The sequence below is a fragment of the Anas platyrhynchos genome, chromosome 1 (assembly GCF_047663525.1).
Source record: "Anas platyrhynchos isolate ZD024472 breed Pekin duck chromosome 1, IASCAAS_PekinDuck_T2T, whole genome shotgun sequence".
NCBI lineage: Eukaryota > Metazoa > Chordata > Aves > Anseriformes > Anatidae > Anas > Anas platyrhynchos.
Window position 1 is genome coordinate 207,088,077 of NC_092587.1, and position 16,842 is coordinate 207,104,918.

A 16,842-nucleotide genomic window follows, 5' to 3' on the forward strand; every position below is an offset into this window, starting at 1 on the left:
AAGTTCCCCAGGTTTTGGTGCAAGCAGCTGATGCAGCGTTGATCCAGCCTGCTGTGTGTGAAGCGCTGCTGGAGCTGTAGGTGAAGAGATGGGGCACAGCCGAAATTTGGGGCAATTACACAACACCTCTGACAGATCCTGTGCTCTCAGGGTAGAGACTGAGCTGGGAATTACCACTGCTTTAACTGCTCCTGACAGATGCTTGTGTCTGAAGATAACCTTGTCCTGTAACTCCTCCTCCTTCCCCTCCACACAATGCGGAGGTGATCTTTGATAAGCATCTCTGAAGGACCAGAGGGAACTCCCACACACTGAAGTCTGCATCTTCGTGTAAGCCCAGGTCAAGCTACAGAACTCACTCCGTCCTTACAGTTACTCAGGGATGCTGGTTGGGGCATCAAACTGTGTGCTGAGGCAGGAAGGGCAAAGAGAGGTCCTCGGGAACAGAGGATTTCAGCAGAGTGGAAATAGTTCTGCAATTTTCTGAACAGATAGGTGGATCTAGGAATTTTCAAATGTAATGGTTTCACAAGGTGGATATAGGTATTTATAAATGTAATGGTTTCACAGGTGCTCACATTGTTTCAAACGCTTTCCTAGACTTACAGGTGGATGTTTCAGGTAAGGTGACATGGACCTCCATAACGGAGCTCACTCAGCTGTCAAAACCAGGCATTTCCAGAGCAGTTTCTTAAAAAAAAATCCAATGCATTATTTCATTCCCACAGGCCTCCACAGAACATCCTTGTAGGAGAGAAGGGTGGAAAGACCTCTCTGGAAGGTGCTAAAGATGCAGTTTGGCGTGGGGCTGTGGGAAGCTCAGTGACTCTCAGTGATGTGTGCTGAGAGCGTGCTACAGCCCCAAACCATGCCAGGGTGCGTGGGAGCCCTGTGGTGGGTGATCCTTCAAAGGCAGCTGAGGACCAGAGCCAGACATGCAGAGCAAGCCTGGGACTCCAGACACCAGTCCTTGAGTACCATCCCCATCCCTCCTGGCAGCATGAGACACCGCCTTCCCTCATTAGAAAACATCCCTTAGAAAATGTTCTGTAAAAGCAATGCCATTTCTCCTCCCTGTGTTTCTGGTGGGAGGATATTCAGAGACATCCCACCATAATACAGCTTCCTTGCAACTTCCAGTTTACTTCTATCTGTGCCCAATTTTCACATGTTGCTTTGTGAGTAATTACTGTATTTCAGCTTAGGCAGATCTGTTTTCCCTCCAAGGGTTTGTACTTGGCCTCTGTTTTGCTGTGTTTTGTGTTGTGTTTTGTTAAAAGGACCAAGCTCTACTGATCTTTGTTTCTAAGAAAGCTGCTATATTTGCACAAGCAGTTCGGCATCTCACCCATTGTCTTTCACTGGAAATTCCCAGCAAAAGCACAAAAATCAAGACCAGGATTCACCACAGCCCTCTAATCACAATGACACTTCCCTTCCTCAGCTAGTATTTGCACAGTCACTCAGTCACTCATGGACCTTTTTTTTTTTTTTTTTTTTTTTGATGGGATGAGATGGAGCATCCCTGTTTCATCCCACCTGGGGCCAACAGCAGCCAGACCAGCACTCTAACATTCTTTCTGGGTGGTTTTCCAGCATGGGAATCCAGTCGGATGTGGTCTGCTGTTCTCCTCTGCTCTGTGTACCTCCTGGTGCTGCTGGGGAACTGGACTGTCCTTGCCATAATAAAGGCAGAGCAGAGTCTCCATGCACCCATGTATCTACTCCTTGCCATGCTAGCTGTGGCTGACCTGGGCTTGTCCACATCTGTGTTCCCAACCATGCTGAGGATGCTGTGGTTGGAGGGCAGAGAGATCAGCTCCAGCACCTGCTTTTCCCAAATGTTCTTCATTCACAGCTTCACAGATATCGAATCTGCCACCATTCTGGCATTGGCCTTTGATCGTTACATGGCCATCTGCCACCCCCTACGATATTCCTCCATCCTCACCAACTCAGTGATCACCAAGATATGTGTGGCAATTGTCATAAGAACCATCCTCTTCCAGTTCCCACTCCCGATCCTACTGACCCAGCTGTGCTTCTCCAGGGCCAGCAAGCTCACCCATCCCTACTGCTTGCATCCAGATATCATCAAACATGCAGACTCTGACACAAAGATCAACAGTGCCTGTGGCCTTTTTGTGCTACTCTCCACACTGGGTTTGGACTTACTCTTTGTGCTGCTGTCCTACCTTCTGATCCTTAAGACTGTCCTGAACCTTGCAACTTGGAGAGAGCGTCTGAAAGCCCTCAACAACTGCATCTCCCATGTCTGTGCTGTCCTGCTCTTCTTTATCCCCATGATCTGCCTCTCCATGATGCACCGGTTTGGCAAACACATGTCTCCCCAGGTCTACACTTTCACAGCCAACCTCCATTTCCTTGCTCCACCCATCCTGAATCCCATCGTTTACAGCATGAAAACCAAAGTGATCCAGAGACGGATACTGAGGATGCTCTGCCAGCGAGGGGTCCACAAGTCCAGGGCTGCCATTTTCCAGTAAAGCCAATATGATGGCTACTGCCAGCTGTCTTATGTAAAGTTCAACCCCCAGGAAGACCAGCTGGGAGAGGGGAACACGCCAAGCACTTCTGCCAATGTAAGGATAGGGGGAAGGTAAAAGGTATATGGAAAGAGAAGGATAGGTGCAATGCATTACCTGCAATGCAAGACCATAAGGATATCTGGTTAAAGGTTTCTCAGCATATAAACAGAGGCAAACTACATCCAGATTCACAAACACCAAACCTCAGAGACAATACCACAGACCACAATGTTGAGGTCAGGGACTGAGGGGCCACTGGAGGAGCCAGGAGGAAAAAGGTTCAAGCAGAACTGCTGAGAAAGCAGAAAGAAAGTCATCATGGGTCCCCTGGAAAGAGCGGACGGTGGGGGACAGTTGAGGGGGCTTGGGGGATTGTGTAAAACTTTATAGGGGACAACTTAGGGAGCTTGTGGGAAAGGTGAGATATTTTATGCAGTGCTCAGGAGAAGGGCCAAAGGTGAGGAAAAGGAGGGATCCAGGGAGGAACCGGGATGGGAAGGTGGAGGGGTTGGTAAAGGGGCTGATCAACTGTAAGCAAGTTGCTAATCAATACACCCTCCAGGCCATGCGCCTGGCCACCACAGCCTGTCTTGTCTTCTTTCCTGTGACTTTACTGTCTGTGTGCGGGGGAATTTGTGTGGGACTTGGCGACAAACAACAAGATGGACTAACTGGTGAGCAGGAGGAGACTGGGGACTGGAAAGACTGAGGGCTGGAGCTGGAGAGTGGGCAAATGGGGTCTAGGGTCTGGACTTGGATCTGGATGGGCTTCTGGTCTGCTCCAGAGTTTGAGGTATCCACATGCACAAGGGTGACTGTGAATAAAGCAGGCAAGGGTCAGATCCTGTCCTGCCCAGCCATCCAAGGGGACTGGGACTGGGTAATGCTGGTCACGTCTGCCTGAGCACTGCTGGAGCACCAGGGCAGGCACCGCTCTCTGGTGGTCCTTTTGGCCACCTGGCACCATGCATGGGCGCGGGAATGTCAATGCTGGGGACTGGCCATTAGGACTTGATCCATTTTTGTGAGATGGAGGAAGAGGATGGGCAGGAGCAGGAGGTTGGGGCTGGCAGGGTCACTGGGTTGGGCAGCTGCCCACGGAGTGGCCAGGCCCACGGAGGGGCTGATTGTAGAAGTGCCCCCAGGTCTGCTGGAGTCATTTCTCCCTGCAGGAGGAACGCTTTCTGTGCAGCACTGACCTCTGGACTCAAACATTAAGCAAAAGTTTTGTCTTGTCTTCTCTGTAAAACACGAGTACTTTCCTCGCTAGGTTTGTTTTGTTCTGCCTGGAACATTTTGCCTGGGTTAGACTGCAGCACCAAGTTTGACATGATTGTCATTCTTTGATTAAGCTGTGCTAATTAGTATGCTGGGGTTTCCATAAGGCTCTGCAGCACAACGCCTTCCTCAGGCTGGCTCATTTAGACCTCAGAGATGGATTTCTTCCCACTTCAGCTAATGGCTAGCACTCTTTCAAAGGAGCAGTTCTCTTCCAGCTGACCCAGAGGTGCAGGCACTGTATAAACTGACTACATTTGGAAGGACATTTTAAACCAATTTCAGCATTTAAGAACTGTTTTAATTTATTCTGTTGGTCTTTGTCATGGACTGCGCACACAGCACTGTAACAACTATGATCAATACGTCCTCGGGAGACACTGCCAGCTACAAAAATACTAAAAATCAGTAGTTCCAGCACATCCTGCCGTGCTTGGCTGATGTCTATAAAACTGTGAGGACGTGTAAAAGCACCCCCTACATACACCGAGGTGATAAGCCCCCCCCCAGAAGACCTCAGGGGGCAGCAATTCTGCGACTTCCAGTACCAAAGTTTTGGGGAGCTCTGCTGGGCGCCCCAATCGGGCCCCGGTGCTGCAGGGCAGAGCCCCCCTCCCGGGCAGACCCCGCTGCCCCCTCCCGGCCCCGCTCCCCCCGCACAGCCCCGCAGCCCCCGGGGGGCCTTCGGCGAGCTCCAGCACAGCGAGATGCGGCCGGGGGCACGCAGCGCCCCGAGCTCCGGCAGCCCCCTGCGGAGGGAGCCCCCGCCTCGGGCTCGGAGCCCCCCCGGGCAGCTGCTGGTGGCCGAGCCCCGGGGTCGGGCAGGGCTCGGGGCTCGCCCCCGCGGTAGGGGGGTGGCAGCGGGACCCCAGCCCCCAGCCCCCAGCCCCCGGCCCGGGGCAGCGCTCACCGGGAGCGGCCCCGCGGCGGGCGGTGCGCGGAGCTCGGCTTCCCCCTGCTGGGCGCGGGGATGGGAGCGGGGGGAGAGGGGGAACAGGGGGGCGGGGGGGGGGGGAGAAGGGGGAGAGGGGTGAATGGGGGAGATGGGGGGGACGGGGGACGAGGATGGGGAGAGGGGTGAGGAGGGGGATGGGGAGATGGGGATGGGGAGATTGGGAAGGGACGAATGGGGGGGAGAAGGGATGGGGAGGGGAGTTTGGGAGCGGGGATGGGGAGAGGGATGGGGAGGGGGATGGAGGGGGGATGGGGGGAATGGGGAGAGGGGATGGGAAGTGGAGGGGGGGAGAGGAGTGAGTAAGGGGAATGGGGGGGAGGAAGATGAGAAGGGGGATGGGGAGCGGGAAAGGGAATGGAGAGAGGGATTGGGGGGGTGGAAGGGAGATGGCAAGAGAAGATGGGGATAGAGTATGGGGAGGGGGATGGGGAGAGGGATTGGGAAGGGTTGGAGAGGGGGATGGAGTGACGGAAGGGGGAGAGGGAAAGGGGATGAGGAGCAGGGTTAGGGAGAGTGATGGGGAGGGGATGGGAAGAGGGACAGGGAGAGGGATGGGGAGAGGGGCTGCCACCGTGCTGAGCTCCTCTAGTGGGGAGGGGACGTGTGTGTGGCAGGGGCTATCTCTGTTTTGCAGACCACAAACCAGACAGCAAGTCCATGGGGTCTCACAGGCTGTCCCATGCCAGACTAACCCTGTAGGCTTCATGTCCTATGCCAGAAACTTTGCAGAAAGTTTTTTCTCCTTTTCTTCTTCCTTTTCTCATTTTCTTCTTTTTTTCTGAAGCAGGGATGAAGCGTAATGTAAGTGAGGTCTCCATGAGAGGGTCCTCGCCTGAGCGGCTTCCTGAAGTGGAGATCCAGTGAAGCCATCATCAGTTAAAGGATGCTTGTGCACAGAGACCTGACCCCACCCCACAAATACAGCTGCTGCACTCAGAACCTGTCCATGTCTTGAATATGATACTTTTAGGCTGAAAATCCAAAAACTGAGGAACTTGAAACCCGTGCCTGCTTTTCAGGCCTGAGCTGTAGCTCATCACCAGTGTGGGAGAGGAGATGGGAACCCCGGAAAGCTGCTGGGCAATGCCACAAACAGCCCTGTTTGGGACTGTTCTAGGTCCCTGTGGGAAGGGTGAGAGAGAATTGAGCCAAAATAGCCCCTCACCCCTACACTGAGATCTGTGTGCCACTGGGTGGGTGGGGTACCCATGTCACGCATGGGTCAGACAATCCCAGCTTCAACAACACAATATTGACTTGCAGGTATTAAAAATCAGCGGTAGCCTGCCTAGGCCACATGTGTGTCAGGTGGATCAAGGGGGCTGTTGGACCTTATTTCATTAAAACCATGAATTCTTGCACTAGAGTCACTGTGAGCCAGGGGTTGTGTGCTACAGTATATGTGTTGGGGCTGGGTAGCCATAAGGCATGAACATGCTAGCAGCTGGAGACAGAGAATTTTTGCAAATATTCCAGTTTTGGGAGCTTGAAAATCTAATTTTGAAATGTGATGTCAGGTCACAATTTTCCTGACTCAAAGAATAAAAAAAGAAAGTATATGGGTAAAGATGATCTGTCTGTTTTTATTTCAGCAACTAAATCTAGATTTACTGCTTAATTTAAGGTACCCACATTTGATTTTTTTCATACTTTTATTAGTTTCCATTCCACCATGACCTGTTTCTGCTCACCCACCTGTTTCCCATTCCCACTCTTTGTTAATATTATATTTTCTTTTTATGTCCTCAGAGAGAATCCTCACAAAGCCAGTGTTGAGCACTCAGACCAGGAATTGCAATGCAAGCCTGTTGCAGAGAGCAGACACATTTACTGTATTAATCACCCTGGTGCTTGAAGCAGCAGCGCTCAGATGCCCACGCAGGCAGGCAGAGGAAGGCTAAAGGCAGTGAGCACAGCAGATCCTGCAACGTCTCTGCAGGGCTGGCTGGAAGACGTCAGCATCACTCATCTGTGTGTCTTCAGCTACCTCATCCCATCCCAGTCCCTCCAGGAAGGAGCCGATGCAGTGCTCTGATGGCTTTGTCCCATCTGTAGTGGCAACGGAAGGTAACGTCTGCCCAGGCAGTCCACATTAAAGGAGTTCCAGTCAAAATCCCCTTCATTTGGTGTGCTTTCCAACACGTTTGCTCAAGCAGCACGAACCAGAGCTCTGCCCCCGCCCAGCTGCATGTGAGCCCCATGGGGATGCACAGGAGTGCTCAAACATCGTGGGGATGCACAGGAGTGCTCAAACATCGCCGCCTCCCTGCTCTGCTCCGCAGGCAGCCCGAGAGGTCCAGAGGCAATGCCCTCGTTCCTGGCTGTCACGGAGCTGGTGAGTTGTTTGCAGCAGCTGCTGCTTGGTAGGTTGCTGTAGATGAGGTGCCTGATTTGAGCCAGAACGTGAAAAGCTCCCCCAGATCACTCCGAGCTGCAGATTTAGGCTCTGAGATGAGAAGCAGAATTGACCCTGCAGGTTTGTTAATAGATAGAAAATAAAAGATAGATAACCGGACCACCCCATGGTCCTATGAGCTGAGCAGTGGCTGCCTGCAGTGCCTGCCTGACATCCTAGCCCTCACCAGAACCAGCTTGGCACGGAGCAGGCACAACCTGGCCCTACAGCTGATAGTTTGCCTGATGTCCCCCTGCTGCCTGCTGTGTTTAACTCCCAACAAGAGGACCGGGATGTGCATTCAGAGAAGCAGAGCAGTACCAGCAAGGGCCCATGCGATGGTCAGCAGCCAGCTGACTGCCAGGGAAGCAGCCAGAGACCTAGTGCTGACTGCCTGTTGTCCAGGAAGCATTCACGACTCTAAATTTTGACTTAATTTGGATGATGCTGCCCTCACTGGTGGCTTTGTCATTTCCATGCATATACTGCAAACCATCTTCTACATCTGGCTGAGCAACTTGCAGGGAAGGTGGGAGCACAGAAAAGTCCCAGGGTAACACCCAGGAGAAAAGTTCCAGGAGTGCAGAGAGGACTCTGCACACACAAGCCCTGTACAATTTGATCACTGGAGGATTTGGGCTCATTCAGGGCACTCCTGGTGGCAGGTGGGGCAGCGCGGGGCAGGATGCACCAGGGCAGCATTGCTGGGGCTCAGGGGCTGCGTTTCACCCTGCAGCAGAGTGAATGCCTCTCCACCCGGTTATGCATTGGGCAATCCTTGGCCACTGACATGAGCAAACTCCGAGGATCCTGAGCATCTCTGTGCAAACTCCATGCCAGGGTGGCACAGCTTTTCTGTCTCTCAGTGCCGTGCTCTGCCTTAGACCTTTGCTTCTGAATTTGCTTTAAAATTCAGCAGCTGCTCTGCCTCCCGAGCACACAGCCATTCCCTGAGACCACGTCCTGTGTGTGGGGCTGATCTTCCACTCCGCTTTGTTCTGCGCAGGTTGTTGGATCATCCTTTCACACTGATGTGAGGCAGCAATCAGTAAACAGCCTGGTTGCCCTGGGTGCTGTGAGAGCCATCCCTGCCTTGCAGAGATCATCGTCTGCTGTCACACAAAATGTGGAGTGAATGAGCGTGGAGAGAGGTGAGGTAGGTAGTGAAAGAAATAGCATATTGTGTAAAATCAGTGTCAGCCAGTCCCAGCTTGTCATGTGCCTCATGCTTTTGGGTGCTACAGAACACAAGCACAAGAAATAACAGCAACTAGAGCCAGGGGGCTGGATTCCTGGGTGCCTGACCAAGCTTTTGCATTGACTTGTGACTTTTTGTGAGCACCTCTGCTGCATTTCAGCACCTGAGTCTATGAAACACTTGTTAATTTAATTTGTTGCTTGCTTTGGGGTCAGTATCTCAAGCACACTTCCCTAGTGCATGGGGGGAGTGATTTTTAACCCACTTCAGAATCCAGAAAAATAAAGTGCTCCAGAGAAATCCGAGCACGTTTTTTACATTTTATGAATGGTGCTTCCCACCCTCCCCCTGTTTCTGCTTACAGAGAAGGGAGCCCGAACTGACTCAGGCATCCTCCCACCATGGTGGCCACCAACCAAACCAGCTTGCATCCTGCCTCCTTCCTCCTGCTGGGCATGGCAGGCCTGGAGGACCTGCAGACCTGGCTCTCCATCCCCTTCTGCCTGATGTACATTGCCACGCTCCTTGGCAACTTTGTCCTCTTATTTGTCATTGTGACGGAGCGAAGCCTCCATGAGCCGATGTACCTCTTCCTGGCCATGTTAGCGGTGACAGATCTCATATTGTCTTCCTCCACAGTGCCCAAAGCCCTGAGCATATTCTGGTCCCTTTCCAATAAGATGTCTTTCCACGCCTGCCTTACCCAGATGTTCTTCACACACTTCAGCTTCATTGCGGAGTCAACCGTTCTGCTGGCCATGGCGTTTGACCGGTACGTTGCGATCTGCAATCCCCTGCGATACGCCACGGTGTTCACGCACTCAGCGATAGCCAAGATAGGGGTGGCTGCAATAGCCAGGAGCTTTTGTGTGATGTTCCCAACAATATTCCTCCTTCAGAGGCTGCTGTACTGCGGACACAGCATCATGCCCCACACTTACTGCGAGCACATGGGCATCGCCCGGCTGGCCTGCAGCGACATCTCCGTGAACGTCTGGTACGGCTTTGCCACCACCCTCCTGTGCCCAGGACTGGACGTTGTGCTCATTGGGGTGTCATACAGCCTCATTCTCAGGGCTGTCTTCAGGCTCTCCTCCAAGGATGCCCAGGTGAAGGCAGTTGGCACCTGCAGCTCTCATGCCTGTGTTATATTGATGTTCTACACGCCAGCATTTTTCTCATTTTTCACTCTTCGGTTTGGCCACAATGTCCCCCACCATGTTCACATCCTGTTGGCCAATCTCTACGTGCTCCTACCACCCATGCTAAACCCCATTGTCTACTCAGTGACAAACAAATTAATCAGAGAAAAGGTGTCCCAGATACTCTTTAGGACTGGGCAATTGCAATGAGAAGGATGTTATTCCCCCAAAAGGAAGAGAAATTGTCTCTACCAGGGAAGCAGAGTGCATGTGTGTGAAATAACACGGCTTCTTCCTTTTTTAGACTCAGCACAACACCATTACTGATCAATTTTCCTGCTTATGAGATGCTTCCTCAGAATAAATCCCATCACCACTACAAAAGGAGAAATTAGTTCTGAACGATATACCAAAATTTTGTCTTATGTAATCTGGTGTTATCCCATAAACTCAGAGCTTTATCGGGGGTTTGGTTGCAGCAATTCACAAGGCCAGGAGAAGCAGCTGGAACAGAGGTGGCTTCTGTGTGTCCATCCACCTCTGCCTTTGGTGTCCAAGGTGGCCAGATGAAGGAAATCCCACTGCACAACCAGAGCCTAAGGAATTCCTGCATGCAATTAGGAAACCATGGATCTTCAAGGACTGGTCTTGATCATGTATGTCTTGTCCTTATTACCATCTCTGGTGGTACACAATAAATTCATGGATTAACGATGCGTGCATTACTAAGGAAAGGAAGCCCCCCATTTCTCCCTGCTCATGCACTGTCAGCCCACCCTGTGCCTGGGCACACAGGGCTCATGGTGCAGCCATACACTTCTAGGTTTGTACATGAAACCCTGGGAAGACCTGTGGCCAGTGCATCCTTGTGGCAGGTGTCACAGCTCATCCAGCCTGTTTGAGATGATGCAATCAGCAGGAATCCCACCTTGAGAAGCTCGCTTGTTAGCTCCTCTGCAGACCAACAGACCTGGGTTTTAGAACTGTGTCTTTCTTGGTAGCCTGCACATGCTTTTTCTGTCTCATCTTTAACTTTCCTTTGTATCCACCAAGAATAACTGTTCTTACTGATAACCCTTTTCAGGTCTTTGTGATTACTCTGTTCCCCAATTAATTGATACAAAGGGATGATATTCACAGCATCACATTCATGAATATATCCAGTACTCTGTTTTTACCATTTCATAAAATCCCAGAATCATTAGGGTTGGAAAAGCCCTCCAGGACCATCTGCTCCAACCACCCCCTACCACCAATGTCCCCACCAAACCCTGTCCCCAGGCACCACGTCCAACCTCTCCTTGAACACCCCCAGGGACGGGGACTCCCCCACCTCCCTGGGCAACCCGTCCCAAGGCCTGACCGCTCTTGCTGAGCAGAAATGTCTCCTCATTTCCAACCTGAGCCTCCCCTGGCACAACTCGAGGCCATTCCCTCTGCTCCTGGCCCTGCTTCCCTGTGAGCAGAGGCTCCAGGGCCTCGATGTCCTTCTGGGAGTGAGGGGCCCAAAGCTGAACCCAGCACTCGAGGGGCGGCCTCAGCAGAGCAGAGCACGGGGGATGATCACCTCCCTGGCCCTGCTGGCCCCACTGCTCCTGACACAACCAGGATGCCGTTGGCCTTCTTGGCCACCTGGGCACACTGCTGGCTCATGTTCAGGTGAGCGTTAATCAGCACCCCCAGATCCTTTTCCTCTGCACAGCTTTCCAGCCACTCTGCCCCAAGCCTGTAGCGCTGCATGGGGTTTTGTACTGGGTCTGGCCAAAGTGCAGGACCCGGCACTGAGCCATGTTGAACCTCATCCCTTGGCCTCTGCCCATCGACCCATCCTGTCCAGGTCTGTCTGCAGGGCCTCCCTATCCTTTGGTAGATCAACACTTCCCCCCAACTTGGTGCCATCTGCAAACTTACAGAGTGTGCACTCAATTCCCTCATCCAAATCATCAATAAAGGTAAAGAGGATGGACCCCAACACCAACCACTGGGAACACCACCAGTGACTGGTCACCAGCTGCATTTCACTCCATTCACCACCACTCTCTGGGCCCAGCCTCCCAGCCAGTTAACCCAGTAAGGAATGTACCTGTCTGAGGCATGGGCTGCCAGCTTCTCTTCTTTAAACTTTATTGAAGCACTTACTCCTTTTTTTTTTTTTTTCCTTAACCAAGGAAAGCAGAGAGAACATAACTCTCTATTAGACATCATTTAAAGAGGCAAATCAATAGAAGAAATTACATTTGGTTAAAATATTCATGCAGTTATATCACTCAGTGTCAAATGCATTTCTTCCAATTAATAGTATCTCCTGTGCAATGCGGGAAGCCACATCTTTTGCACAGTTAAGCAACCTGATCTGGTGGGAGGTGTCCCTGCCCATGGCAGGGGGGTTAGAATGAGATTTTCTTTAAGGTCCCTTCCAACCCAAACCATGCAGTGATTCTATGATTCTATGACCTGACCATAAAGATGGCATACATTTAAGCCACAAGGCATGGCCAGCAGCACATCAGATTTGGTGATGGAGAAGGTGTGGAAGAAACACTTCTCGCTGAGGCACACACCCAGGGGGATGGCTCGGTAATAAAACCCGCGTGTCCCAGGCTCCAACCCCACAGCCTGGGGGCTGCACCGGGCTGGCTCCGTCCTGCAGCACTGCGGGACATGAGCTGGATCCAGGGCTCAGATGTGGTCTCACCTGTGCCAAGCTGGGGGAGCTGCTGCCGGGGCCCTGCCAGATGCAGCCCTGTCAGCACTGCCCCAGCACCGACCGCCTTCACGGCAAGGTGACCCCAACCCCTTCCCCAAAGGCCTTCTTTCTGTCCTGAGCCAGACAGTCCTCAACTAAAACAAAACCACCAGGTAACACGTCTGTGGGCCAAATCCAGTCAGAACCAAGGCTATCTATGGCAACAGCCCACTACTGCATCCTGGACCACTGCTTTAATTTGTGCTGATTGTAATTAATAGTAACAACTGACTGCTATGGCTCAGCTGTGTATTTGAGATCTGTGGGATCTAATTTGTAAGGAAGCTTGTATTTCATGATCCTTGAATTATCCTGATTTCAGTAAAGTTATCAATGCACAACCATTTTATATTTATATTCCTAATATTTCAGCTCTCCCCAGTAGCTTTGATACCCACTGAAAGCCTCTTCTCCAGGATCTGGAATCAGTGTAAGGCACAGCTAGCAACCCTCTCACAGAAATACCTTCTCTTCTTCTGCTGGGAGTCCCTCTTTTTCATATGGTAAAGCATTGTTTGTTGTTTTTTTGTTTGGTTTGGTTTGGTTTTGGTTTATATTTTTCTCTCTTTTTTTTTTTTGGGGGGGGGGGGGGGGAATTTCTCCCCCAGATTCTTCTGCCAGGTTTGATTGTCTCATTTGCCATCAACTTTGAAAGCCTTTCTGGCAGAAGTGTGATACCCAGACTTTCCAGAGAGATAGACACATTGATAGCCATTCATAAAATACCTAGCATTTCTAGTAGAACTCAGAAAATTAATACAGTCAGCTCCTGTATTTCTCATCAAATCATACAGCTTACTCCTTAGGTGGAGTTAGAACTAAATACTTGGAATTCCATTTATCTTACAAACTATGAGAAAGTAAAAATGGAAAAGCTCAGGAGGCCGGAGTGGAGACTAAATTACATCTTTTGTGGCAGTGATCATCCGCAGATGAGACTTTACCAAGCCAGGACAGCGCAGGCCAATTGAACACACTGTACAGGCAATGCTGCTCTGGATGCATCCCAGCACAATGTCCTTCTTCTCTGTATCGTGACTCTGGTGTCTTCTGTTTCATTTATAAACACCACTATCAACACTGTAGACTTTCCTGCTTTTCCCATCCTGACTGTGGATTTTATTCCTTTTTTTTTTTTTTTCAGGCCATTCCTCCAATTTTTCAAAATTACCCAGGGCACTAATATTTCTTCTTTTTGTGCTTCTGGCAAAGCTGTGGATTTAATAAATATCATCTTTACTGTGCTGCCCACACTGACATCAGGCTCAGAAGGCTCATTTAGACTTGCATTTCATCCACAAAAGAAACAAGAAACAGGATTTGAAATGTCCCTATCATGGTTCAAGCTCAGCAATAGTCACTGAGTCATTTATGAAAATACGATGTGATACATGTATGTATGCTAATTCATCTCCATAATTAAGATAGATGATCTTTTTTCCTGTGTGAACTATGTTACCTTACCACAGAAACAAAATGATCTGATTGATAAGATTTGTACTTGACAAATTTGTAAAAGCTCCTGTTCGTCTACTTTACTCACACAAAGCTATCACTTGATCATTTGTTTATGTACAAATTTTGTAGGGATTGTGGCTAAAATTTACCCTAGAGTTTAAACACAAGAATATGAATATCTCAGGGAGCTCCTAACCCACAAATTGCTGGAGGTTGGAAGGTTTTGGCACAGTGCATGAAGCCAAACAGCTCAAGGACCGGTCCTTTGTTCCCATGCCGAGCAGCAGAGCCCAGCCTCCTCCTCACTGCTCAGCCATGCGAGACCCCGGACGGTGACCACCAGCACCACCTCCAGCATCTTCTGGGCTGGGTGGCCCCAGCAAAGCTGTTCCTGGACAGCCCTGGCAGTTCAGTGCCTTCCAAACGCGGCTCCAGCCCCAGCCCATGCCCAAGCAGTTTGCTCCTGTGGCCTCTGCCTGTGCTGGCCCCTTCTTACACTTTTCCTGCTGGCTGTGATCAGGTCAAGGCACTCAGCCTGCTGGAAGTATTTTTTTTGGTGCCCCAAAGGGCTGTTCTCTTTGGAACATTCAGTACTCATTTTCTTCCAGTTTAAAGATATTTATTTTCTCTGCCTTTTCCGGGCTTCAGATATTTCCTCCTCCCTTGCCATAGTATCTGAATGGCAGCAAAGAGGTAAAATGGCTTTCTTTAGTAATACTTGAGGCTGAGATTAGATCAGTCATCAATCTCAGTATATTACTGCAAAATGGAAATAAGACCATTGCCTTTATTGGAGTTTCTCTGAATTTGCACTAGTTTCACTGAAAAATATCAGGTTCTGAACCCAAATGAGGGAGGACTTTGTGTCACTTCAGGTCCCACCGTGCCTGAGTGACAGCTTGCCCCCAACTCTGTAAGTCCTTAAGGAACTAAAAGAAGTTTCAAGTACAAAATATTAGTTTCCTATTGATGACCAAAACAAAGAACCCAAAAAAATAATACCCATCAGCAGAGTGGTTTTAAAGCAAACATCTGGATGGATGAATACCTTGACAGATGCTTTCTCATGTGAATAATGGGGCGTCTGCTGTGGCCAGTGCAGCAGAATCAAAGCCTTCTGTTTGCCATGCCCTAAAGATCCTTAGACTTGTTTTATATGAGAAGTGTATGGAGTCCTGAGCAAGGATTTATCATGTGGCCCTGCAGTCCCTGTAGTGACATCCTCAGCCAGGAGTCTCAGCTGATATTTATCACTTTAAACTGCAAATTGCCTTTAATGTTGCGCATGCAGGGAAGCACTCCCTGCTTATTAATTCAGTTTAGAGTGATCTTTGCCTGGTTCTTTCTCAGTGCTTAATTTTTTCTTAATCTCATTGATTGCAAAAGACAGAAGTGGATGACTCCACCTTACAATGAATTGGCAGTGGAGAACGAGGACATTGCAGCTGAATGGGGGAGGCTGTGGCAAGCCAGGCATGCCCCCACTTAAGCAGAATGACAGATCCTTATACACTTATGCATCTTGCTGTTGTAAATGTCCCGTCTTCACACTGCCAATAACACAATAAATCCAACCAGTGCAGATTTCAGACCTTCTAAGCCTTTTATGTACATTTATGGAAACGCAGCACTCAGAGCAGCAGCTAAAATTCTGTTCTTTATGGTATTTACAGGCACAGCCCTTCTGCTGGACCTTGAAGCACCACCAGAGGGGCCAGGTTCCACTCAGAGCCACAGATAAAAACCATCTGGTGCTGCAGCTCATGGCAAACAAACCACACCTATGTGCTTATCAGGGGCTGCTTCGCTGTGTGCCTCTGCTCTGTCCTGCTGTGCCCCCTCCGTCCCCTTGGGGACGGCTGCCAGCCTCCCTCCTGCTGTCTCTTGGAGGGTGCTGGTCCCACAGCTCCTCTGCTGCAGGAGCCCCCATGGCACTGGAAGGAGGCAGAGGTCTCCCATTGCCCCACCACCTCTCCTCAGCCTCCTGCCCAGCAGTGCAGTGCTCACCTTGGCCATGCCGTGCTGACAGCCTGTGATGGGTACAGCAGTGTCCTGACTGCAGCCAGCCCCTGTTTCTGCCTGTCTTTGTGCAGCCTGCACTGAGAAGAGCAGAGGTAGAGAACTCGGTGCTGCACATCCATGGGGCAGAGAATGAACGGGTCTCGCAGCACAGCAGATTTCCCCAGGCCCTGCTCATCCCTGCCTTCCTTTGCTGAAGCTGAGGGGCAGTGGAGCAGGTGGACTCGCTCCTTTTTGTGCTTGTTGGGGCGTGGAGAGAAGACAAGGCAGAACCTGCCCAGCAAGAGACAAATGTTCCAAACAAATGGAAAACCTCCAGATCCAACACTTGTCCCGGTGACTGAGCGGAGGGATGTCCTCTGCAGTGCTTCTGTGCATGGCACCATGGCCATGCCAGTGACTGGAAACCCAGTGTGGTCAGCGTGGAGAAGGAGCCAGGTTACATGTGAGGTTCCGGCCATGGGGCTGCACGGTCACATCTGGCTGCATGTGCAGCTCACTTGGACGCCTTGCTGGGTGAAAACCCAGTGTGGTAGCTTCTGATTTAGGCAGCTGCTGAGCTGAAAACTTCTCCTACAGCTCCTGCCTTCTGGATGGCTGCTGAAGACACAACAGCTCTCCTGCACAGGCAATGCACATCACTCCCCCACGGCTGTGAGCCCAGCTCTGGTCTCCACCAAAAGCCCTCCGCAGCACCAAAGGTGAACAGAAAAAGCTGTAATAGGTCAGAGCTGGATGCACTGGGGAGGACACACCATGGCACCCTGGGAGGGCTCCTTGGCTGCTCCTGGGATGTGTCACACATGTCACATGTGTGCACTGGAGGGGACAGAGCCCTGTGGCAGCCAGGTGCCTACCCCACTGTCCCAAAGGCAAACACAGGAAAGCACATGAAACCTCACCCTACCCTAGAGTTAGACTCCAAGGCAACCAGCAAAACACCCTAAAATGCAAACCCCTGATTTCACCGAATGCTAAAAATGTGCATTAAACAGAAATGTGAGATACATGCCATAAATCTGAGAGATGTTCTTCTCAGGCTATATTTAGCCATGAAGATTGCTACCTTTCAGACTCAGAGAACAGCTTGCGAGTTAGAAAG

The 16,842-nt window shown here is 50.7% G+C and overlaps 2 protein-coding genes across 2 annotated transcripts; both read left to right on the plus strand.

Annotated features, from left to right (window-relative positions):
• Positions 1–1,613: 1,613 nt before the first annotated feature.
• Positions 1,614–2,507, plus strand: LOC101798648 (olfactory receptor 51L1). Its single transcript, XM_021279647.4, has one exon. It carries the CDS (start codon positions 1,614–1,616, stop codon positions 2,505–2,507), a length of 894 nt encoding a protein of 297 aa, XP_021135322.3.
• A 5,664-nt stretch (positions 2,508–8,171) lies between these two features.
• Positions 8,172–10,229, plus strand: LOC101797960 (olfactory receptor 52B2). The gene is made up of 2 exons (XM_021271587.4): positions 8,172–8,333; positions 8,740–10,229. The coding sequence occupies exon 2, from the start codon at positions 8,777–8,779 to the stop codon at positions 9,725–9,727; it is 951 nt and encodes a 316-aa protein (XP_021127262.3). The 5' UTR covers positions 8,172–8,333; positions 8,740–8,776; the 3' UTR covers positions 9,728–10,229.
• Positions 10,230–16,842: the final 6,613 nt, after the last annotated feature.